At 40.6% G+C, this 24,588-nt stretch overlaps 1 protein-coding gene and 2 non-coding genes across 3 annotated transcripts; 1 reads left to right on the top strand and 2 right to left on the bottom strand.

Annotated features, from left to right (window-relative positions):
- Window positions 1-741: 741 nt before the first annotated feature.
- On the top strand, window positions 742-5,658 carry rfesd (Rieske (Fe-S) domain containing). Its single transcript, XM_066711821.1, has 3 exons — window positions 742-1,209; window positions 1,388-1,422; window positions 3,140-5,658. The coding sequence occupies exons 1-3, from the start codon at window positions 1,056-1,058 to the stop codon at window positions 3,410-3,412; spliced, it is 462 nt and encodes a 153-aa protein (XP_066567918.1). The 5' UTR covers window positions 742-1,055; the 3' UTR covers window positions 3,413-5,658.
- An 8,626-nt stretch (window positions 5,659-14,284) lies between these two features.
- On the bottom strand, window positions 14,285-14,361 carry LOC136757810 (small nucleolar RNA SNORD66). The gene has a single exon (XR_010819630.1). It is a non-coding gene; the product is annotated as a small nucleolar RNA SNORD66 (small nucleolar RNA).
- A 9,845-nt stretch (window positions 14,362-24,206) lies between these two features.
- On the bottom strand, window positions 24,207-24,283 carry LOC136757811 (small nucleolar RNA SNORD66). The gene has a single exon (XR_010819631.1). It is a non-coding gene; the product is annotated as a small nucleolar RNA SNORD66 (small nucleolar RNA).
- Between the last annotated feature and the right edge of the window lie 305 nt (window positions 24,284-24,588).

Genomic DNA, 24,588 nt, shown 5'->3' with positions numbered 1-24,588 from the left:
ATGGTCCCTCCATCCTCGGACTTATTGATTGTTCTATGTGTTTGTACTAATAATAATAATAACATAAAGCGTGTAGTAAGTTTACTTTTCATGCAACTGCATTCTTCTTCTTATTATTATTATTATTATTATTATTATTATTATTATTATTATTATTATTATTATTAAGTACAAATATAACGGTGGGAGTCTTGAAGTTATATAGATCATTAATTTGCACTATCCGCTGGTGACATTGCTCCATCTACTGGTAAGTAATAGGTTTTGGAAAACATGAAACACTTTATTTTCACTGTCACTACCTCAGAAAACATGCTCTTATGTATTTTATACTTCTTATTTAATTCAGACTTAATTAAAGTTATTCTATACTCACATGAATGTGTACTATGTTAAACCACAATATGTAACAAAATAGTAGTTATGCGTATTATATTAGGCAATTATATATTAGCCATTAGGCTATAAGCATCAGAGTTCTACCCGAATTCAAAGCATTAAAACACATACGCACACAAGAGAGATACAGAGAAAGATGCTGAATTATATGCCGCAAAAAATCATTCAAATGTAGTGGGGTGCTATTAATTATTGGCCCGCACGCCGTTTTTTACACCCTCCTCACCCACTATCCATCCCGCCCAAAAAGATATATTTGAATAAGGATGCAGCTTTAAATGTCAGGGAAAACGATTTCCACGACCGGGCTGTGTCCGCGGCGCGCATGCGCGTAACCACCGGGAAACCATGACTCGTGGGGTACGCTGAACTCGTTTCACTTGCAACAAATAAGCAAACAACCCCCCCAAAAGATATATTTTAATATTTTTCTTGTCCACCTTTTGACGTTTCACGTGCGTTCCTGTTTTGGTACGCTAAGTGTAAAAAAAGTATTTTTCGAATATAATGCAGACAAACTTCACTATCGGGTGCATTATGGGGCTTCCTGATCTAGATCAGCGAGTTTCGCCGACGTGAACAGTAGAGATGCGGCTCCCGTATTTCACCCAGACGTTATAACCCCGCAGCTGCAGCCGCATTGCCAGTGATCGGGAATGTCCGCTTCAGACAGGGAAGCCATTTGGACGTTCGTGGGAAAGAAAGATGACATTATTCGCTGTAAAAAGACAACGACGGTAGTACAAGGCCGAGATGTGTTGGTAATCTACCGAGAGGGTGTGCTGTACGCCATCGACAGCTTCTGCTATCGTAAGTGTTTCATATAGACCCTTGGCCTTACATTACTGCTTTTAGGGCTCTTGGACAAGGAGATATGGTTGAAATTAAATTAACCTCGTGTAAATAAAGCTAATATTGCTTTTACTATTTTATTCACATGCTCGTTAATGAAGCATCCTCTCCGTACAAATTATATTTTTATTTTCAGATTCTGGTGGACCGTTACAGCTAGGTGATATTGAGGTTTGTATTTTCTTTTATTTTATTTTTTAGTTTTTCCAACAAGACCCCAAATATGTGTATGTACGGACAGGCGACAAATTAAAGGAAAAACCTGAATAAATGAGTGGAGGAACATAATGAATGCAGATGCCTCCAAACAGGTGTACTGCATGATACAATTAAGCAATTAACATCCTATCATGTTCTGCGGCATGTATACAAATGCTGAGCAGGCCCAGTTGACTTCGATTTTGGATCGAGATGGCAAGAGGAAAGGATCTAAGTGACTAAGTGAAGGGTCATTATTGGGGCACGAATGGTAGGAGCTTCAGTCACAAAGACGCTCAACTTCTTTCCCAGGTGACTGAGAGTGTCAATGCAGGATGTGATCAGACTGTGTCAGCAAACAGTGCATCGAGAACTACACAGAGAGGGATATTATAGTAGGGCTGCAGTGCATAAACCCCTCATTACAAAGACAAATGCACATTTGAGAGTTCAGTGGTGCAAAAACCATAGGCACTGGTCTACAGAGTTGTGGAAAAAAGGGATATGGTCAGATAAGTCATCCTTCAAGCGGGTGAGTACATGTGTGGGACACCAAGAGTACGGTACAGGCCTGACGGCTTGACCCCTACAGTGAGGGGGTCCGGAGGCTCTGTTATGCTGTGGGGGGGCATTTTCCTGGCATGGTTTGGCTCCACTTGTCCCCTTAGAGGGAATGGTCACTGCAAATCATGACAAAGTTATTCTGAGTGAACACCTTTATCCTGTGGTGAAACATTTCTATCCTGATAGGAGTGGTCTCTTCCAGGATGACAATGCCCCCATCCAAATGCACGAGGGGTCACTGAATGGTTTGATGAGGATAAAAATGATGTGAATCATATGCTATGGCCTTCACAGTCACCAGATCTCAACCCAGTTGAACACCTATGGGAGATTTTGTACTGATGTGTTACACAGTGCTCTCCTCCACCTTAATCAAAACACCAAATGAGGGAATATCTTTTGGAAGAATGGTGTTCATCCCTCCAGTAGAGTCCAGAGATGCGTAGAATCTGTGCAAAGAGCATTGAAGCTGTTCTGGTGGCCCAACACCTTACTGAGACATTTTATGTTGGTTTTTCCTTTAATTTGTCACCCATCTGTGTGTATGTGTATTTTTATATATATATATAAATACACATACACACTGCCTATCTACACCCCCTACACCTTTTGTTGTCTTGTCATTAAAATGTGTTTATATATATTCTTTAATCTACACTAATCCTACCTCACAACTGTCAAGTGAGAATTAGATTTTCCTAGAAATTTTAAGAAAATGTATTTTAAATAAAAACTGAAGCTTAGTTGGAAAAGTGTCCACCCCCTTTAAAATGGCAATCCTAAATAAGCTCAGTTATAGACAGTTGCCTTCAAGTTATGTGGCCTACACCTGTGTTAAATTGTAGTGATTGTGTTGCTGGTGTAGATTGGCGCTCCCTGCTCGGTATTCAAACCAAACATCACTCTGCACCATCTATATATATATATATATATATATATATATATATAGATAGATATATAGATATAGATATAGATTATAAATATATTTGTAGGTATGTATAAATATATTTGTAGGTATGTATTTCTGCACAGATTACTAGTAATATTTCACACATACTGAAGAGCCTGAATCCAACCTGTGCAGCACATCTGTGCTGGCATCTACTAACTTCCTGATATTTTGCAGGATGTGAACGGCAAGCAGTGCATTGTGTGTCCCTGGCACAAGTACAAGATCACTCTGGCAGAAGGGGAAGGGCTGTATCAGTCCATCGACCCTCGTGATCCCAGGAGCAAAGCCATCTGGTGCTCCAAGGGGGTAAAGCAGAGGACTCACTCTGTGCAGGAGAGGGATGGTGATGTGTTTGTTACTCTCTCGGACCTGAGCAGCAAGGTGGAATCGGACTACTACCAGTCGAAGAAGTACAAGCAGGCCATGAGAGCTACCATGAAAAGATGACAATGTAAGAAATATCATGTGTAAGGAATCCACAGGGCCACAGTGAATCATCAAGGCAGAACTGTGGAGTTGTGGTTAGGGCTTTGGACTCATAACTGGAACGTTGTGGGTTTTAATCCTGGATGGGGTAGTGCTGTTCTACTTTTGGGCAAGGTACTTCACTTAGATTGCTCCACTAAAATGCCCAGCTGTATAAATGCGTACAAATATAAGTCACCCTGGATAAGAGCGTCTGCTAAATGACAAATAATGTAAATAATGTAATATATTTATTAGATAATGGTAATTCAGTTATATAGAGAAACAGGAGACAGAGACCTGGAGGATTCAATGAAGGTTCTGAGCCTTGATTTATTGGTCGAGACCTCGAAAGCGAACAATGAAAAAGTCCATATATGTGAATAACTGGAAGAATCAAAGACAATGCATTAAATATGAATTAATATGCAAGTCTAACATGATATCGACTACTGAATAATCAACAATAGAGCTAATGAGTTGATATGTCAAGCACTCCGCTTCTGTAACATTGTGGACAACTCTCAGAAACTGCTTGAAGCTTTGTTATCAACGTAACCATGTTTACCTTGTCCCCTGAAAGTATCAAGACAAGGGAAAGCAAGTGTTTTAGGAACTGAGTGTCTCTGTTTGCTACAGACTTCTCGACACGGAAGAAAGGCAGATACACACAGGCCTCCAAGTCAAAATTAATATGGATAGTTCCTGATCAATACTAGAACTTCTTACATTAAATTGTGTCACTGAAGACACCACAGTGTCCACACACACCATGCTGGAGTTAGAATAAACTGCTTGTCTGTGACTTTCTCAGTCCTTTTCAGGATCATGAATACCTAACTTAAAATATTCCAGCTCTTTGGTGCAGCATAAGGAGATGATTATTTTAACCTATCAGTAGATGGATCATATCTCTTTCAGTCTTTCAATCACTGTGTTGTCTTCTAACAAATGGACTATGTTATATTTGAAACACCATAGCATCACACGCTAGTTTCACAACCTTCCTTACTTGAATGCTTCAATTTGCTAAATACGTTTTGTTTTCCATAATTTTTTCTGAGTTCTATAATTAGTTTTCTAATGATAATTAAGTCAGAAAAAAACATGAATCCAAATTATTTACAGCATAATTGTAAATCTCGAAAAACTACTCACTTCTAAATCTTTTGTAGTCATTTTTGTATTATGTTAGTATAAATACATGTTAATTTGGATTAATATGTTTTTTTTTTTTTCTGACATTATGTGAACGAAAAGACACAAATGCGCCCGTTTTCTCGTTGGAAATAGGTACATTTCAAAATGTCACTGTCCTGGTCACAAAACTAAAGGTTGTGGGGAATAATAGCCATTTTCTATACTTTTGAGGAATAAGCAATTAAGAAATAACACTTACTACGTAGGAACGAAAATTGTGTTACATAGTCTTATCCATTGTTTATTACATTATTCACTTATTATTCACAAAACAAAAAATGTAATGAACTGATAATGTAATAACTTTCTCAAATCACGAAGTCATTCTTATTGGCAATCAAGTGTCATGCTTCCATAACACTCACCCCTACTGTTGGTTTACCTGCCAAAAAGCTGTTCAGTGGATTGTATACACCAAACCTGACTACTGAATCTTAGTCCTAAATAGTAACACACACACTATGCAGACATAGGGTCATGTATATACTGTGGCACAAACACAGACCTGCTGCCACTACACACCCTATAGCCAAACCAACCTTCTACAGCGTCGGCATTTCACACAGGCATGAAAAAGGGAATATTCAATGTCTTCTGAGCAATGTTTCAAGCAATGTATTATTATTGTAATGTACTCTTGCACACCATGGCAAAGCCTCTACCATAAGAATACATTAGTGTGGCACAGTGTGTATCAGCCACCGCTGAATAAGAGAGCTGGGGATTTGCAGTGGAGGGTGCTCCACGCCATCATTGCTGTCAACTCCTTCCTGTCGCTAATTAACCCTGCACAGTCTGACAGGTGGCCTATTTGTGAGGAGCGGGAGACTGTGTTTCATTGTTTAAATGTCTTATTAAGGCCAGGATTTTACTTGACTATAGGTTTTATACACTTATACAGAGGGGGAACTCCTCTTTATGTTACCATTCTAAGTTTTTTATTTATGTTGTCTAATGGTATTGCTTTTACTGATTGTTTCATGTTTCCTTGGTGTTTGTTTCAATAAAGTGCTTTGTAAAACTCAAAATGCTCTCTCGCTCACACTCTCTCGCTCTCTCCCCAGCCCTCGTCACTCCCGCCTCCCAATCACCGCCCCCGGTGGTACCTCACCCCAGAACTCAGAGAGAGCCCTCATTAACACAAACTGGGTGAAAATTGAATGAAAACTGAAGGAGTTATAATAATTTATTTTATATGTATTATATACATTTCCCCTACTTTGCAAGTCATTTCTCCACACAGCAACATCCGATCTTCACAATCTCGCTATCATTTGATAGTTTCCAGTGATACAACAATGTTTCTGGCCAAAATAATGTGTTATTAATAGATACAGCTCAACACACCGGCGTATTGAAAACAATGGGGCTGAATTCAAAGAGTTCAAGACAATTGTGCAAAAGACACAGCTAGTGTAGATAACCAACACAGTCCCGTGTGTCATGTCATAAGTCTGAATGGTCAACAATAGTTTTTCACTCCGAAAGCAGGAAGCTGGTGTTGCCTTATTGTGTCGTACAGAACACAACCATGTGACAATTCATATATGTTTTAAGTTATTGATTACATGTTCACAGAATGTTCCATAATGGTTTATGTAATGTTGGTTTACTTTATTTTAGTTTCTATTTTGTGTTTTTTCTTTTCTTTTGCTGTATGTTTGTTGCATGTTTACCACTCTGGAAAGCGCTGTGTGGCTACACTGTGAAGGGCGCTATACAAATGGAGATTGATGGATTGAAATATGTATTCTTTACTGCGTTTAACCAGGACTTTGCTCCATATCAGGAAAGGGCAAAGTGGACCTTCAAGCCTACCTGAAGCAGTGGCAGGACGAGCCCCTCGAGAAAGAAGACAGCATCAAGGATCTGCTCAGAATAAAGCAGGTCAGCATGACACTCCATATCTGTGACATTTCTGCACTTTTCAATCTTATTCATCTGTGTCTTTCTGTTATGCCAGTCAGGGGTCTTTTCTGCTACAGACACACAGAGTCTGACTTGTGAACATTGACTGTTAAGAGACCTGATACAACCACAGCTGCTTAGACTGTTGATCCTTTCTCTCAGCTTTCAATTCTCTCACTTTTTCCTCCTGTTAAGTAGGGGGAAAAAAGGAAAAGCATTTACCTTCTAAGAGGGTGAATTGAAAGTATTTGTCCCTAGTGCCACCACAATGGATTTGAAAGGATGTGCTTTAAGTGTAGACTTTCATCTTTAACTTGAGGGATGTTACATCAAAAGTAATCGGACAAACTAACATAATCATGAATTACATTGTGAGTTTCAATACTTGGTGGCAAACCCTTTGCAGTCAATGACTGCCTGAAGTCTGAACCCATAGACATCACCAGATGCTGTGTTTCTTCCCTGGTGATGCTCTGCCAGGCCTGTACTGCAGCTGTACTAGTACTCATATTGTTTATTTTGATTTCCCCTATGCCCCCTTTCTTAGCTCTTAACGAAGTCTGCACTTACTAACTTTTGCAATCTAGGATGTAGGACTTGTATTGTTTACTGTATATTTCTTATGCATTTGTGTAATTTGTAATTTGCATTATGCTTTGAGCTGTACTGTATTGCACTTTGTATTGCTCTTATATTTTTTAAGTGGCCCTGGGTAAGGGCATCTGGTAATAAGTAAATAATAATAATAATAATAATAATAATAATAATAATAATATGCATATACTAATAGTATAATTTATATATAGCCCTACACAATTATAGGCTATATTGTTGTGTGTATATATACAGTAATCCTACTATGAAATGTTATCAGTTTAATGTCTCAATGTACTCTGAAATTAAAGCATAGAACAAATAAACAATTAGAGATAAATAAATCATGGAATCATTTTGTATAACAAAATTTAACCCCTTAAGCTGACAAACCCATCTGATACCCTTAAAAGTTTTTATAATGATTTTTTGTATTCTTTAAAATCCACGACTTGTTAAAGGCTTCTGAGGGTCCCCATGTTAAGTGTAGGAGGAAAAAAAAGACAGAGGTGGGTGGATTCCAAACAGAAAATCTAAATGTTCAGTCCAGACGCAGCTCATCCCAACACTTCATACATCCACTGTCGTCTTCTGAAATGTCCCAGCTGCATCTCCAACTGACCTTTTTGTTTTTTTTGCATTTCTCCTTAATCAAAAATAAGTGCATTCCAATCTTCCTACACCTAAAAATATATAATCACCTACTTTATTATCAGTGTCATATATATATATATATATATGCCACCACATACACACTGTTAAGAGCAATCTTACTTTGCTTATGTTTTGGATTGATTAGACACCTTATTTTTTAGGTTAAACATTCACCAGAGAAGAATAAATTAATAAATGTTGATCCATTATAACTCCAGCTTTCATCTGTGTCAGAGAAGGATTGGTGCTTCAATTTTTGAAATTATCACTTTTATTGAGGTTTTAATGTATATATACACACCCCCCCCGCCCCCTCCCACACCCACTCAATTTCTAATGCCAGCCATGTTTAACAGAAGTCCTCCGCTCTCTCTTCCTGGCTTGCTCTGCTCTCTCTCTAAGGCGCTCCAGGGACCGCAGAGAGGGCAAGTCTTTACGGAAACGCCATTTGTAGAAGTTCTCCTCCTTAATATCATCTTCATCACACAGCGTGTTAAAAGGGGGAAAAGAAAAGAAAAATTAGTTTGCGATTACAGGTTTGGTAAGCTTTACAACCCATTATCACTTATTTTCTTCTAGCTTCTATACTGTGTCTCCAGTCTGTTGGCCAGCACACACAACTGTCTCTTTGCCCTTGGCTCTCTCAGTCTCAATGGTTTCGGTTACTAAAAAATATGAACTCACAAATGGAACATAAGATGGGGACTGGGACTCAAGGACTGAGGCTGGAAACGTGCAACACTTACACTGCGCTGCTATCCTGCTCCAGCTGGCAGAGACTGGCATTTTTAAGCACTGTAGTGATACATCAATGTGCCACAATTTAGAAACACCAAGACCAGACAACCCATGTTAACAGAGATGCCAAGTTGTCGAGGGTCAATAATGGGAACTACCTACCCTGCTCAGCGGGCTTGGAGCCAGAGTCGCCGCTGCAGCCCTTGGCCCAGGAGAGAGAGAAAAAACAGGCAACAGAACATGCAAATGAGTTCCTTCCCCACATACAGGCTTCAGTTGACAAACTTTGCACTATCATGTCATTATTATCATGTTTATCATGTTAATCATGTGATAATATCACTATTATCATGTTTTCAGACGTCAAATAACACTCAGTCAAAAAGACGTTCCTGAAGAACAGTCAATGCAAACTGGGAAGTCTTCTAGTAACTGGCTCGGTGGACAGGTAACACACATACATTATTCTAACTAACAATCACAATTACAAAGCAGCTGACAAGAAACATGCAACATGGTATATAAGTACAAATGAAACCATCCAATATCAACATTAAACACATCCATCAGAACAAAGCAGAAAATAAGAAAATAAAACTCTAGGGTTCTCTAGACAAGCAGGGCTGCATACCTTCTCCAGGACCACATCGGTAATGTGGAGTTTCTGCATGCTGGCACAGATGGACTCTAAGTCCAGCAGGAACTGCTGCTCAAGTTTATTCTTCTCAGTCTCCTTGGAAAGAAAGGATGGAAAGAAATGCAAATAAATGCTACAATTGTTCCATTTCCCCACAATACTTGTGTCAATTATATATAACTATTATTATTTATTTTTTAGCAGACGCCCTTATCCATAGTGACTTCCACAATATGGAGAATACATATATATATATATATATATATATATAGCTATATATATATATATATATATATATATACACACATACACACACACACATATATACATATATACACAGTACTGTACAAACGTTTTAGGCAGGTGTGAAAAAAGTAAGAATGCTTTCAAAAATAGACATGTTAATAGATTATATTTATCAATTAACTAAATGCAAAGAGAGTGAACAGAAGAAAAATCTACATCAAATCCATATTTGGTGTGACCACCCTTTGCCTTCAAAACAGCATCAATTCTTCTTAATGTTTTCCAGAGCTGTATAGCGGTTCTCTCCAGAATGGTGCTATACTGCATCTCAGTTTCAACTGTAATATAAGCATGTAAAAAAACTACACAGCCTGCCAAACCACTCAACTGCTGCCAACAAAACAGGGCTCAGAAACTGGGGTTTTGATGAAAGTTATTGTAAAAGTCAATTGGGTAGCACTATACTTAGGGTTATGTAGACAGTGGAAAAGATGAGTGTAAAATCTCCAAAAGTGGATGGGTGTAGTGGGTGGCGGCATTTGTGTGTTTCTCATTTACCTTTGAGATCTTGCCGAGGCTGCTGGTGTCAATGGGCCTGTTCTTGGAGACAGGGACACTATTCCTGCCCCAACGTCGGTTGTCCTGCTTGTTCATGAGCTGCTGTTGCACCTTGATCTGCTCACGGTGCTCATCCAACTGGGCTTCCTTGTGGATCTGGTCAATTGTCTTAGGGCCCTGGTTACCCCTCCTGGGCACCCAGTTATCCTGAGGAAGGGGAGAACGAGTCAGTGACTAGTAGAGAATGACAAAACAAGAGGCAGGCAGGGAATGGGGGGTAGGAAGCTGAAAGCAAGGAAAGTTTCTATTCTCCCAACAGTAATTACCCTTCTAAGATCCAAGACGTCCTGCAGCATGAAGCGGATTCGAGAGGAGGTCTTCCTCTCTTTGACCATCTGCTCCATCTGGTTGAAGTACTGGTCCATGGGGGGCTTGTAAAAAGGTCAGACAGAACGATTAGAAAATAGTCCAGACAGCATGGCAGAGCAGTACCGTCATACTACTGAGTGAAGCAGCATCCCTTCTGGAAAGCTCTTGCAGATGCACAGAAACAGTTATTCAGACCACTGTCTAGAGGCCCGGTGACTCTAGAAGACTGAAGGCAGAAGAAAGGCTAGTTTGCTCATTTTAAAACAACGCAGGAGTGTCAGTGAGACGGAATTTACTCTTTTGGCAAACTGGCCACCCCAGTTTTGGCTCATTATGTCTAGAGAAGAATATGAGGACCAGTATGCAGTCTGACGTGCCTGGATATTTAGCCAGGGCACAGTCTGGCATAGCGGCCTTACCTTTGCCTTCTCCGAGTCCAGGTCCTTGCCGATAGTGGAGAGGAGTCGGCACAGGCACTCCAGGGACTCCTCGTCCTGCTTTCTCAGCAGCTTGATGATGATGCAGTTGTGTATGGTGTTCTCATTGAGCATCTTCACCTTGAAGAGCTGCCCGATGAACTGGATGTTGCCCAGGGCCCGGCGGCGACGCTGGCCCATGGCCTCCTCGCCCTGCAAACACAGACAGCACTTAATGACAGCCCACATTGGCATTCACAGAGAGGGGACCTGCACATTGTGGAAAGGAGTTGTGCCGGGTAGGGAATCCAATCCCGGGCACTGTTATCAATCCCGGGAATTTGGGATTGCTGTTTTTAAAACAATTAAAAAGAGCTTCCCAGCTAACACACATATTATTACGTTGCTGCAACACTGTGACAACGTTGTGTAATAACGGGGTCATTTTCAAATGCAGTAATAATTACAATGCAACCAACAGAATCAACAAAAACAACAAGACTAATAGCGTATTGCTTTCTTAAATACGTAAACGTTTTAATTTATGTATCACGATATCAAGCACCCAACACCGTCTTTTCTGCAAGCTTGTGACAGGACCAGGAGGCCACCCATGATGATCTCCTGTTCACAATGATGTGTGCTGGCTGAGTAAAGGAAAAGCTTTAGAACAATTCTGTGAGCTGCATTACCAGGTTGTGGATTTTTCCAGAAAAGGCAAAATGAGGCCAGCAGCTGACCACCTTCATATTTTGGAAATTGAGGAATTCCTCTCTAATGTTGCCTTTTTGGCTGACATATTCTGTCACTTAAACTGGTTAAATCTGCAGTTACACGCAAGAATAACAACAGTTGTGGACATGGTTGAAAAACTTGAGGCCTTTACTAGGAAGCTCGATTTGGACTTCTCATCTGGAAGGCTACTGCACTTCAGCACACTGAAGAAACGACAGGCAGAGGGACCAGGCTGTATTGTCACAGAGGTTATGAAAGATATTATCAAGCAGCTGAGAGACAACTTCACCACCAGATTTGAGGACTACAGCATGCCCAAGGATATCATTGTGTTTGTACGTGATCCTTTCACAGTCCGTCCAGGTGGAGAATTATCCTCCTTTGCTAAGAAAACGATACCCTCCCTGGATGAGGCCGCAATTCGCTGGATAAGGTGCCCCTATCAGCGTCAAACTGAGCTGACTGAATTCCAGACATAAGGCCAAATCAGGGATACGCATAGGAGTGCCAAGTCCTTGTGTGCGTTTTGGGTGGCATGCTCAGAGGAATACAGCACAATAAAGAAACTTGCGTTTTATGTGCTAACAATTTTTGGAACAACTTACACCTGCGAGTCATCATTTTCCTCTATGAACGCAATCAAGACTCACGACAGGAACCGGCTTTCACATGAGTCAATTGAGGACTGCCTGCACATCAAAATCACATCCCTCTCACATCCACAAGATCGTGTCCGAGAGGAATGCAACTTTTCCCATTAAGTAAGTAACTTAGTATTTAATAAATAGTCATATAGGCTGCTAACATTATTGTGATTATTATTATTATAATTTGTGCATATCCAGGGCTATTTTAGGTCTCATACTTACAGTATTTTCTGTTTGTTTTGTCATTACAGGAGCAGGTTATCCCGAGACTCCCGATACAGACATTAAGACACAGACATTGCCTTTTTTTCTTTTAATTATTGTTTTATGTAGGATGCTACCTTTTTGGCCTGTTGTAATTGTAATTAGGCCTAATTAAAAAAAAAAATCCCCCTTGTATTAGGCCATTTTTATTTTCAGTTAAGTTATGTTATATGGGCCTTGGCTCAAGAAATGGACTCCAATTAATCCCTCTTGTTGTTTGTAAAGTCAATGAAGTCAAAATGAAGATTATTGTTGAAATGAATTACTCGACCGGTGTAGTTTTTCTGCATCTGCTGCTGGGTGCCGCTTGCATAACAAGTTAGCTATATTTTCAGCACCAGGCGCTGTTCACCTCCTCCATCATTGATTTAGTTAAAATGTAACTTTTGTATTATTTAGGTTGGGTCACTTCCTTCTTGGGACATTGCATTTGGGACTTTTAGCATTTATATATATATATATATATATATTTAAAATTAATTTGGGGGGCATTGGGGGGCCAAATAATATTGCTGGCGGCTAAAATGAGATTTCGGACTCCACACTGGTTTGGTAGAGTTGACATCAGAAAGTTAATGTTAACTGCAGGTACAGCCCTCGTCCCCCGCGTTTTCAAAGAGGAACAATTCTGTGGTGATGCAGTTAACCACACGATGGTGCTGCTGCTGCGTCACTCATGCAGCTCATGAACTGTAGTTGCCCCTTTAAAGTTGGAGTCTGTGAGACCTCAGCAGTGTCTTCTTCTGCTGATCGGCTGAAGTCGGGCTGAATCTGCAGATGGCTGTACTTTGAACTCTGATCCCGTGTATTTCACGTTTTCAATCCCAGTATTTTGGGACGAGAAAACTGTCCAAGATCCTGGGATTGGATTCCCTAGTGCCGGGAGATCGCTGCAGTATGGATCAGACCCAGAGCTACATACACAGTAAATCACGTGACTGCTGATTACTGGATCACATAAAGCTTTCTCATGCCTGATCTCTTGGATTAACATAGATGTAAAGGTTGACTATCTACTGTCCACATAGTGACTAATTCACTAGTGTTATTTTCATATTAAGAACTAAATCTAGCCTTGCTATCTTCTCCAGATCACCACAATCTGCTCTGCTGCACCAAGCTGCAGAGGTCCGCCCCTCACCCAGCCGACACTGACAGTCACAACAGCACAGGCAGACGCCCTCGCACCACAATGGTCAATTAGGCACAATGCTAATTGTTTTGGGGAGTCTCAAATTGCATTTCTAAGCACGTTGTGCCACATGCCCGTTTTACAGGTGTGTGTTACACGAGGCTGTCAAGAACCAACATGGCCAAGCACTAAATAAAAGTCCTTAAAATAAACATACACACCACTTACATACATGCTTGCACGATGCTTCAAATGCTTGCTTAACGATTGGCCCATTCATACTCAGATTGCACAACCAACCTGTGCCTTATTTACAATAAAGGACTATCAAACTTCAGATAGAAAAATTAATAAACAATAATTTATTTTTTATTACCAAGGATGCATCCAGCTGCTTCTGCTTCTTCTCGACGACCTCATTGCCACCCTTATCCTTCTCAAACTCCGTCTTGCAGTGGCTCAACAGTAGCTTGCGGAAAGTCACAGTCACTCCTGGCTTGCCAGTGGTAGGGACGTGGAGCTACAGAAACAGGAGGAGGGAGAACATAAACCGTAAGCAAGATGGAAACTTGAACTAGCTAAGCATGGTCTGTGTGGTAGGCTGGCTTCTAGCTTTAACAGGTACAGAGTAAAAACCCACAGATGAACAGGGGTCCAGGATTCATGCAGCTAATCTCAATGAGTGGTTTGGAATTGAATGCAAAACAAATGCCAGATAGCTCTGGAGAGGGATGAAACTGAACGTGTTCAATGAGGCTCCTCAGATCCTCTCCTCCATCACTAGATGCCAGAGGCCCAGACACCATGGCACTAATAAGAGATCATCACTAGAAATCTACACTTAGACACACTGGGAACAACCGACACCTTGGTTTTCACAGAGTGTGGGTGAGTGATGGCGAGAGCACTACTACCATCTCAGCAATACTTGATATGCAGTTCACAACAACGGAATCTGCTAGTCCATTCAAAACTGAGCTCCCACAAATTACAATTCCACAGCAAAACGAATCTGATCCATGTAGCATCTTCGCAACCCTCTACCATCCCCTCCCTCCCTCTTTTACCTCACTCTCACACCTGCCACACTCCTTCTCTCACCTCCATAAGGCAGTGGCACATATTGGCGTAAGTGACGGAGAAGTTGGGTTCGGAGATGGCCTTCTCAAAGATTAGGTCAACGACACCCTTGAGCCGCTCCTCTGTGTCGATGGTCAACTCGGTCACTTGACGCATCAGCTGATGGAACATCTGTGGGGTCAGTTTGTTCAGGATACTGCGTATCCTGCAGAACATCTGCTGTTGAAGGGGAAAGGAGGGAGGAGGGAAGGAAGGAAAAAGGGTTAGTTCTGTAAACCTTGGCCAAGTCCATGGTTTTATTTGTACTGGAGCAGTGGGTGCTTGTGAGCATATGTAGCCCCTCAGATCATCACAGGGGCACCAAGCTTAGCCACAATCCCCTTTAAGACTAGCAAGTTATTACCGTGTCCACTGCTCCTACATACAGGCTTCCCACGCAAATCAGATTTTTATTCCCATGACTTTTCCATGATTTTTCCATGATCATTGTCCATGACTAAATTATGTATTCGTTTACAGTATAATGCTGGAAAATTGGAAATGCACACAGAAAATAATAAGCATATTGATAAACACAATAGGAAAGAACCACATAATTAGCTTTTGTCATCTCCCCTAACAGCCATCCAATCCAACCACTTTAATAAAACATGCTACCCTCAACTAATAAACAGCACACAAAGAAGTAAATGCAAAAGTAAACCTAGAACTATCTGATCAATGTTAGTGTAGTATAAATGTTGATTACTGTAGAAACTATACAAAACAACATTAACAGTCTATATTTTAATGATTTCTGAATTGCCTTGAATATAAACTAGTATAAATCAGCTAAATTAATTAATAAAAACATACACTCAAATATTACGATATGCAAATGGTCATGGCTCAAACAGCTCAAACAGACGCTTGCTGGAGGTCATGTGTTTCATATCGCGCTATATGATTGGCTCACATACGGAGGTTGGTCAGCATTGTGGCATTGAGGACAGTGCAAACAGCACAAAGAAACTCGGCAAAAGTGAGCTTTGGGATAAACAGTGTATACTGGTAACTTTTGTAGAACTTCTTTATGGTTTTGAAATAAAATTTAATGTGTTGAATAGAACAATACATATTGTTATTATTTACATGATTTTAAATAAATATGCATATCATACATTTGGCTACTTAATTTAAATGCAACGGACACTTCATAAAGTTTGAGCATTTCATGTAGGCAGGGGTTCTCAACACTGGTCCTGATGAACCCCTGTGTCGGCTGTTGTTTGTTCTAACAGAGCGCTCGCTTGTTTAATTGAAACCTTAAATGGAATTATCAACCAACACATGAGAGCTGAAAATAACAGGACATTTCTAATTAATCACTTAATTTGTTCAATTACAGAGAGCTGAAAGCGCAGGTGAGCGAACATTAGAAGAGACAGTGGTTTGTCAGGACCTGGGTTGAGAAACACTGATGTAAGCTTTAGTAAAACCTGTTTTTCCCCCCATCTTATTAAACCTGATAATTGTTTTTGCAACGATTTTCATCCAGTTTTAGTGTTTGTTTTGTTTTGTTTTTTCAAAATAAAAACCAAAAACACGGAACACTATGTGTATGATAATGAGAAAACAATTAAAACAACATTTCCACTTTATTTCACAAAAACATTTCAATCTACAAGAAATCTTCATCAGGATCCATATCCTGGTCCATACATCCATATCCTGAAGATCTTGTGTAGATCAAATAGTTTTTGCTAAAAAACAGTGAAGCATGGGTTACATAAATACATTTTATTTGTGCATTGGAGCTGTGGTAAGTGTGCAGGTATTTCTTTTTTACTTTATATGGATTTTTATGTACCCTGCACCTACTAATTAAGTTGGATGTGCGTGTGATTAACTTTAACTATTAACTTTATTTCACATAAAAGGGAGATCATCATTCTGGTAGATCCTGACCAATTTAGTCACAATCACGTACACAGATTTACGTCATTCTGCTCAGAAACTACACAAATACTGTGAATTTACTGGCTGAATGGTCAGATTCTGTTCAGAATTATGTACATTTGTAGTACAAGAACGCAACCAATTATCTTGAGAATCAGTGCAGAATGCCAAAAGTCTGCGTGTTGTGAATGCACCGAGCCTCTTTGTGTTGCTGTATGGTTATAGGAGTTTTTCTTAACATATATGCGCTTCACACAGACTGTCCCAAGACTTGGAAATCCCTGTGTACATAATATCTGGCACATTCATCTGAGACGTTCATAATAACCACATGTATTACAGAATATGTACTAAAAGGAAAATTTAAACAGGATTTAATAAAATGTTATTCGACACCTTGAAACTGTTTCTTTGTATCAGAGTTTACATTATATCCCATGTATGTTGTAAATGGGTTATATGTGTAGCTATATCCCATGACTTAAAATTGTTTGTCATTTTCCATGACTTTCCATGGCCATTGTTTTCCCATGACTTTTCCAGGAAACCTGTACATACCTCTGTCTTGATGGTCTCAGGGTCCTCTGTGATAGCCTTCCTTATGCTTGGCTTCCAGGCCTTCTCGGCCTTGTTGAGCTTCACCTCAGCTGTGAATGACACTCCAGTAATGATCTTACGTGGCTGCTTAATCTGGCCCTGCTGGGAGCCTCGGGGGCCCATTCCTGACGGCTGGGGGGGACAAAGAGTCAGTCGACTGGTCAGGGCATAATAGATTCTCATTCCTCACAATCTGTGAATTTCCTTCTTGAGCTGTATTAAGTATACATTCTATTGGAGTTACATTCATGTCTTGATCATATTGCAGGCAGATTCATTGAACTTTCCTCACCTCTGATGCTGTATATTTTTGATGGAGGTGTTCAGCAGAAGCACGATCCACAGAACAAATATGCCAACGTTAAAGCAAGTAAACAACTACACAGCCTGCCAAACCACTCAACTGCTGCCAACAAAACAGGGCTCAGAAACTGGGGTTTTGCTGAAAGTAACTATAAAAGTTAATTGGGTAGCACTATACTTAGGGTTATGTAGACAGTGGAAAAGATGAGTGTAAAATCTCCATAAGTGGATGGGTAGTGGGTGGCGGCATTTGTATGTTTCTCAGTTACCTTTGAGATCTTGCCGAGGCTGCTTGTGTCAATGGGCCTGTTCTTGGAGACAGGGACACTATTCCTGCCCCAACGTCGGTTGTCCTGCTTGTTCATGAGCTGCTGTTGCACCTTGATCTGCTCACGGTGCTCATCCAACTGGGCTTCCTTGTGGATCTGATCAATTGTCTTAGGGCCCTGGTCACCCCTCCTGGGCACCCAGTTATCCTGAGGAAGGGGAGAATGAGTCAGTGACTAGTGGAGAATGACAAAACAAGAGGCAGACAGGGAATGGGGGATGGGAAGCTGAAAGCAAGGAAGGTTTCTATTTTCCCAACAGTCATTACCCTTCTAAGATCCAAGACGTCCTGCAGCATGAAGCGGATTCGAGAGGAGGTCTTCCTCTGTTTGACCATCTGCTCTATCTGGTTGAAGTACTGGTCCATGGGGGGCTTGTAAAAAGGTCAGACAGAACGATCAGAAAACAGTCCAGACAGCATGGCAGAGCAGTACCGTCATACTACTGAGTGAAGCAGCATTCCTTCTGGAAAGCTCTTGCAGATGCACAGAAAGTTATTCAGACCACTGTCTAGAGGCCCGGTGACTCTAAAAGACTGATGGCAGAAAAAAGGCTAGTTTGCTCATTTTAAAACAACGCAGGAGTGTCAGTGAGACGGAATTTACTCTTTTGGCAAACTGGCCACCGCAGTTTTGTCCCATTATGTCTAGAGAAGAATATGAGGACCAGTATGCAGTCTGACGTGCCTGGATATTTAGCCTGGGCACAGTTTGGCATAGCGGCCTTACCTTTGCCTTCTCCGAGTCCAGGTCCTTGCCGATAGTGGAGAGGAGTCGGCACAGGCACTCCAGGGACTCCTCGTCCTGCTTTCTCAGCAGCTTGACGATGATGCAGTTGTGCATGGTGTTCTCATTGAGCATCTTCACCTTGAAGAGCTGCCCGATGAACTGGATGTTGCCCAGGGCCCGGCGGTGACGCTGGCCCTTGGCCTCCTCGCCCTGCAAACACAGACAGCACTTAATGACAGCCCACATTGGTATTCAATGGGAGGGGACCTGCACATTGTGGAAAAGAGGGGTGCCGGGTAGGGAATCCAATTCCGGGCACTGTTATCAATCCTGGGATTTTGGGATTGTTGTTTTTAAAACAACAATTAAAAAGAGCTTCCCAGCTAACACACATATTAATATGTTGCTGCAACACTGTGGCAACGTTGTGTATTAGCGGGGTCATTTTCGTTTTTATTTATGCATCATGTCATGGATCACATAGAACGTTAAACAGATTGTTGTACTACTAAGTAGCCCAGAGTCTCGAAGATGAGACAAACACATTATTAGAAGAACTACAATGTAGGCTATATACTAGACTAATATACAGCTCTGTAAAAAAATAAGAGACCACTCCAAGTTCAGAAATCAATGATACAGAGCTGTACAACTCCAATTCCGAAAAAGTTGGGACAGTATGGAAAATGCAAAAAAACTAACAAAAAGAGTCATTTGAAAATTCAATTCACCCTGTACTATACTGAAGACACATTATTTGATGTTTTACTTTGTGAATTTAATTTATTTTTGAAAATATACACTCATTTCAAATCTGATGACTGCAACACACGCCAAAAAAGTTGGGACAGTCGACTGTTTACCACTGTGTAACATCACTTTTTCTTTTAATAATACTTAAGTGTTTGGGCACTGAAGACACCAGTTGGTTAAGTTTAGCAAGCGAAATTTTCCCCCATTCATCCATTATGCATTTCTTCAGCTGCGCAACTGTACGGGCCTTCGTTACCTTATTTTATACTTCATAATGCGCCACACATTCTCAAGCAGAGATAGGTCAGGACTGCAGGCAGGCCATGCTAGACTCTCTGCTAATGCAACTATGCGCTTGTAATCCGGGCAGAATGTGGTTTGGTGTTTGGACTTCACTGGAAAAGATGACATCTGGATGGCAGCATATGTTGCTCCAAAATGTGTACATATCTTTCTGCATTAATGGTGCCCTCACAGATGTGCAAGTTACCCATGCCATGGGCACTGACACACCCCCATACCATGACAGACACTGGCTTTTGGACCTGACGCTGATAACAGCTTGGATGTTCCTTTTCCTCTTTGTCCCGGAGAACACGACCGCTGTTTTGTCCAAAATCTATTTGAAATGTTGACTCGTCAAACCACAAAATACGATTCCACTGTGCTACTGTCCATCTCAGATGAGACCGAGCCCAGAGAAGTCAGCGGTGCTTCTGGACAGTGTTGATGTATGGCTTCTGCTTTGCATAGTAAAGCCTTAACTTGCATCTGTGGATGCAGCGGCAAATGGTGTTGACTGACAAAGGTTTACCAAAGTATTCTCGAGCCCACGTCAGGATATCCATTACAGACTCATGATGGTTTTTAAGACAGTGATGTCTGAGTGATGGGAGATTCAGAAGTGGTTTTCGGTCTTGCCCTATACGCACCGATTTAACCGGATTCCTTGAATCTTTTAATTAAATTGTGCACTGTAGAAGGTGAAATCCCCAAAATCCTACCAATTTGTCATTGGGGAATGTTGTTCTCAAAGTGTTGGATTATTCGCTGATGCATCTGTTGGCAGACTGGCGAGCCTCGACCCATCCTTGCTCTTGAAGGACTAGGCAATTTTTGGAGGCTCCTTACATACTATGATTACACGATTATTTCAACTTGTCACATCGCTATTAGTCCTAAATGGCCCCTGTCCCAACTTTTTTGGAACGTGTTGCATACATCAATTTCAAAATAAACATTTACCTTAAAATGGGCCGGTTGCACTAAAAAGGTCTTACTTAAAGCCCTAGCCTTAGTCTAAGTCCTGTGAAATTGGACTTATGTAAGACCTCACGGTAAGACCGTTGCACGAAACAAAACCCCGCGGGTCCTATGTTAGCCCTGGCTTACCTGATGTTGCTAAGCAGCAAAGTTTGGTCTTATTATGTTTGTTAAGAAAGGAAAAAAAAAATGGCTGCTTCTATAGTTGAGCAACTAATCATAAGAACATTTTTGGGGAAATGGGGAAAAATCCTGGAATGAAATAACACAAAATGCAAATGCCATGAATCGCACCGTAGTGCGCACTGTAAATGTATTTTTAAATTCGTTTTTTAAAAGTACTTCGTTTTACTTCAATGTTTATTTTATGTTTAAATACAGTACAATCAATAATAGAAAGTGTATACTATGTTTTCACGCGTTCAACGAGTGGTTTTTTTACATACAACTCGCTGACATCTACGTTTAATAAGCACGTTGAGAGGGGCGAACACTTCCTGCTTGTCCTCATCACATTTCTTAACCCTCTAGTTACAGTGACAGCTTCTGCAAACCACACAGAGAGACAAACCTCACTGTGCTCTATCATCTGATATAATAGTTGAAACACTTGTTATATTAAAAATATATAAATGCATCACATAATATGCATATTGTTTTGGAGTGGTGTTTAATACAAATACAAATTTTAAAGTATGCCTATTTGTATAGTTACAATTATTAATATATATTGCTTATTTTACAGCTGTATTACCGACAACATAACAACAGGACATTTACTTATTTAATTCCATTTTCTGAAGATGTTGGCCCATTCAAACCAAAAAAATAAAAACTAGGTTTAAAGAGAGGACCTTTAAATCTTTTGTTGTAAAGGGAAAAACTAGAAATCAAAATGTTAAAGTTAAAAATGGCAAGATTTTAGTTAAAAGGGGAAGGAGAAATGTATCATTGTAATGTATTAAGAGTTGTTGGTTATTAATACAGTTGTCATTCTTTATAATAGATACTAGATAATATATTTTAATTTATATTGTAATAGTCCACCTAAAATATTAATACAGTTTTTATTAATTTAATTAAAAATGTCAGTGTCAAATTAGTTGAAACTATTATTAGTTAAACTTCCATTACTTTGTATGTATGCCCTTTCATATAAAAAAATCTAAATTACCTGGCAAATGTGCTGCCATGTTGGTTTCATGTCAGTTTCTATAGCAAGAGATACCTTTTTCCCATTTAAGCCTGGTGTAGAGTAGGCTTAAAAAATTACTTAAATTTAAGACCAAACTGATTTAATTTTTTTGTGTGCAACAGGCCTATTTATGTTGGGCTTAAATTTAAGTCTAAGACCTAAAAAATTGTCTTAAAAGCATTTAAGACCTTGTCTTTATACGTTTTTTTGTTTAAATACAAGTCAAAAAATATTTATAAATCACTCCTCTTTTATTAGCATTTTCCATACTGTCCCAACTTTTTTGGAATTGGGGAATTGTATATAAAAGCCATTATGTACTAGAATAAGCCATGATTTTTATGTAACAATCGAGAAAACATAGTCAAGGCATGAATTTAGACAAGTGCACAGTTGCGCACAAAACAGTCACAAGCACTAGACTACTACTACTACACTAAAACATACACTGAGCAGTTAAACATTATATATGATAGGCATATGTGTTTAGGTTTTGTTTATTATCTGTTACTTAATACAGCAAATTCAGCTATTGTGTATATGAACCCTGCCAACATAAAATGAAATCGCTATGGTGCGATTGACTGGATTAACCTCATATTAGCTGCGTGCATTAAGTGCCTTTCAGACGGTAGACACGAACACTCTGTCACCTTGCCAGCTAAGGAACACTACATTGCATTGCTAGCGTCTCTCATTGACTCAAATTCAAACAGCTGCAAACACTGGTTGATGATACTGTAGCTAGCTAGCAAATGTCAGCTATCCACTAGCTAACATAAAGAGTGACCTGTATGTAATTCAATGCAGGGAAAATGAAGACGTGTCACTTATAATTGTGTTTCATTGTATTGTTTGGTAGAAGTAAAGAAATGTCTAACATATCCTTTGTTTGAACTACTTACTGGAGGTCAGCCACCAATGACAGACTCTGTCATATTCCCACACATGCACTGTACCTACATCATGTGCCAGTGCTTTTATTGAAATTACATAGTTATGTTTACAGTGATATATTGGTGGGGACAATGCAAATGCAAATTTTACTGTTTGCAAAGAATACAATCTCATACGACATTATGAATCTAAGCATGGTATTTTCAAAGTGGCCTTCCCTCCCTAGACAGAGGCCCGACGCAGAACATTTTAAGCATTAACTGCAAGCTACATAAACGGCAGCAGAATCCTCCATCATAGCCTGACCCAACAACAGAAGCTCACAAGTGCCTCCCTAAAAGCATCCTGGGTTCTAACCAAACACAACATGCCCTTCACAGACGCGGAGGTATTTAAAAAGTGCATGGTGACAGTTTCGGAGGAATTGGCTACCAACAAGTCCCATGGATAGTGTAATTGCATCTGCCAAACAGTTGCCCCTATCAGCGTCAAAATGAGCTGATTGAATTCCAGACGTCGAGCCAAATCAGGGATGCGCATAGGAGTGCCGAGTCCTTGTGTGCATTTTGGGGGCATGCTCAGAGGAATACAGCACTGTGACAGGCCGCTGTCTGTCACGGCACAGCTGCTGCTGACGCCCACTGATTAGGTGCTCATGTGCAGCAGCTGTGTTGACGCTCCCTCGCAAACAGGCTGTGGACTCACGGCTGCGGGCAATGAGCACCGAGGCGACTGTGTCGTCAGCGGCAGCTGTGCCTTCTCTATTAATCCCTCTCCTTCCCTGACAAGGCAGCTAACCGCCGAGGATTGACACTACAACCCCTGACTGTCCAGAGCCCCCTGTTTGTGTAGACATTTGCATGCTTGTTTTGCTTTGTTTTTCCCCTTTTTACTTGTGTTCCCCTACTGGTCTGATCCAACCCCCAATAAAACCCGGACACCACTGGAACCCGAGACTCTCTCTATCCTCGTGTATTAAGTCCGGCATTTACAAGCACAATAAAGAAACTTGCGTTTTACGTGCTAACAATTTTTGGATCAACTTACACCTGGGAGTCCTTATTTTCCTCTATGAACGCAATCAAGACTCACGACAGGAACTGGCATTCACATGAGTCAATCGAGGACTGCCTGCGCATCAAAATCACAATCCTCTCACCTGACATCCACAAGATCGTGTCCGAGGGGAATGCAACTTTTCCCATTAAGTAAGTAACTTAGTATTTAATAAATAGTTACTGAGATTGCACAACCAACCTGTGCCTTATTTACAATAAAGGACTATCAAATTTCAGTTAAAAAAATAAATAAACAATAATTTATTTTTTATTACCAAGGATGCATCCAGCTGCTTCTGCTTCTTCTCGACGACCTCATCGCTACCCTTATCCTTCTCAAACTCCGTCTTGCAGCGGCTCAACAGCATCTTGCGGAACGTCACAGTCACGCCCGGCTTGCCAGTGGTAGGGACGTGGAACTACAGAAACAGGAGGAGGGAGAACATAAACCGTAAGCAAGATGGCAACTTGAACTAGCTAAGCATGGTCTGTGTGCCATATAGCTCTGGAGAGGGATGAAACTGAAAGTGTTCAATGAGCTCCTCAGATCCTCTCCTCCATCACTAGATGCCAGAGGCCCAGACACCATGGCACTAATAAGAGATCATCACTTGAACTCTACACTTAGACACACTGGGAACAACCGACACCTTGGCTTTCACAGAGTGTGGGTGAGTGATGGCGAGAGCACTACTACCATCTCAGCAATACTTCTTGATATGCAGTTCACAACAACGGAATCTGCTAGTGCATTCAAAACTGAGCTCCCACAAATTACAATTCCACAGCAAAACGAATCTGATCCATGTAGCTTCTTCGCAACCCTCTACCATCCCCTCCCTCCCCCTTTTACCTCACTCTCACACCTGCCACACTCCTTCTCTCACCTCCATAAGGCAGTGGCACATATTGGCGTATGTG

The sequence above is a fragment of the Amia ocellicauda genome, chromosome 8 (assembly GCF_036373705.1).
Source record: "Amia ocellicauda isolate fAmiCal2 chromosome 8, fAmiCal2.hap1, whole genome shotgun sequence".
NCBI lineage: Eukaryota > Metazoa > Chordata > Actinopteri > Amiiformes > Amiidae > Amia > Amia ocellicauda.
Note: the sequence above shows the minus strand (reverse complement) of the source record. Positions and strands in the feature narration are given on the sequence as shown.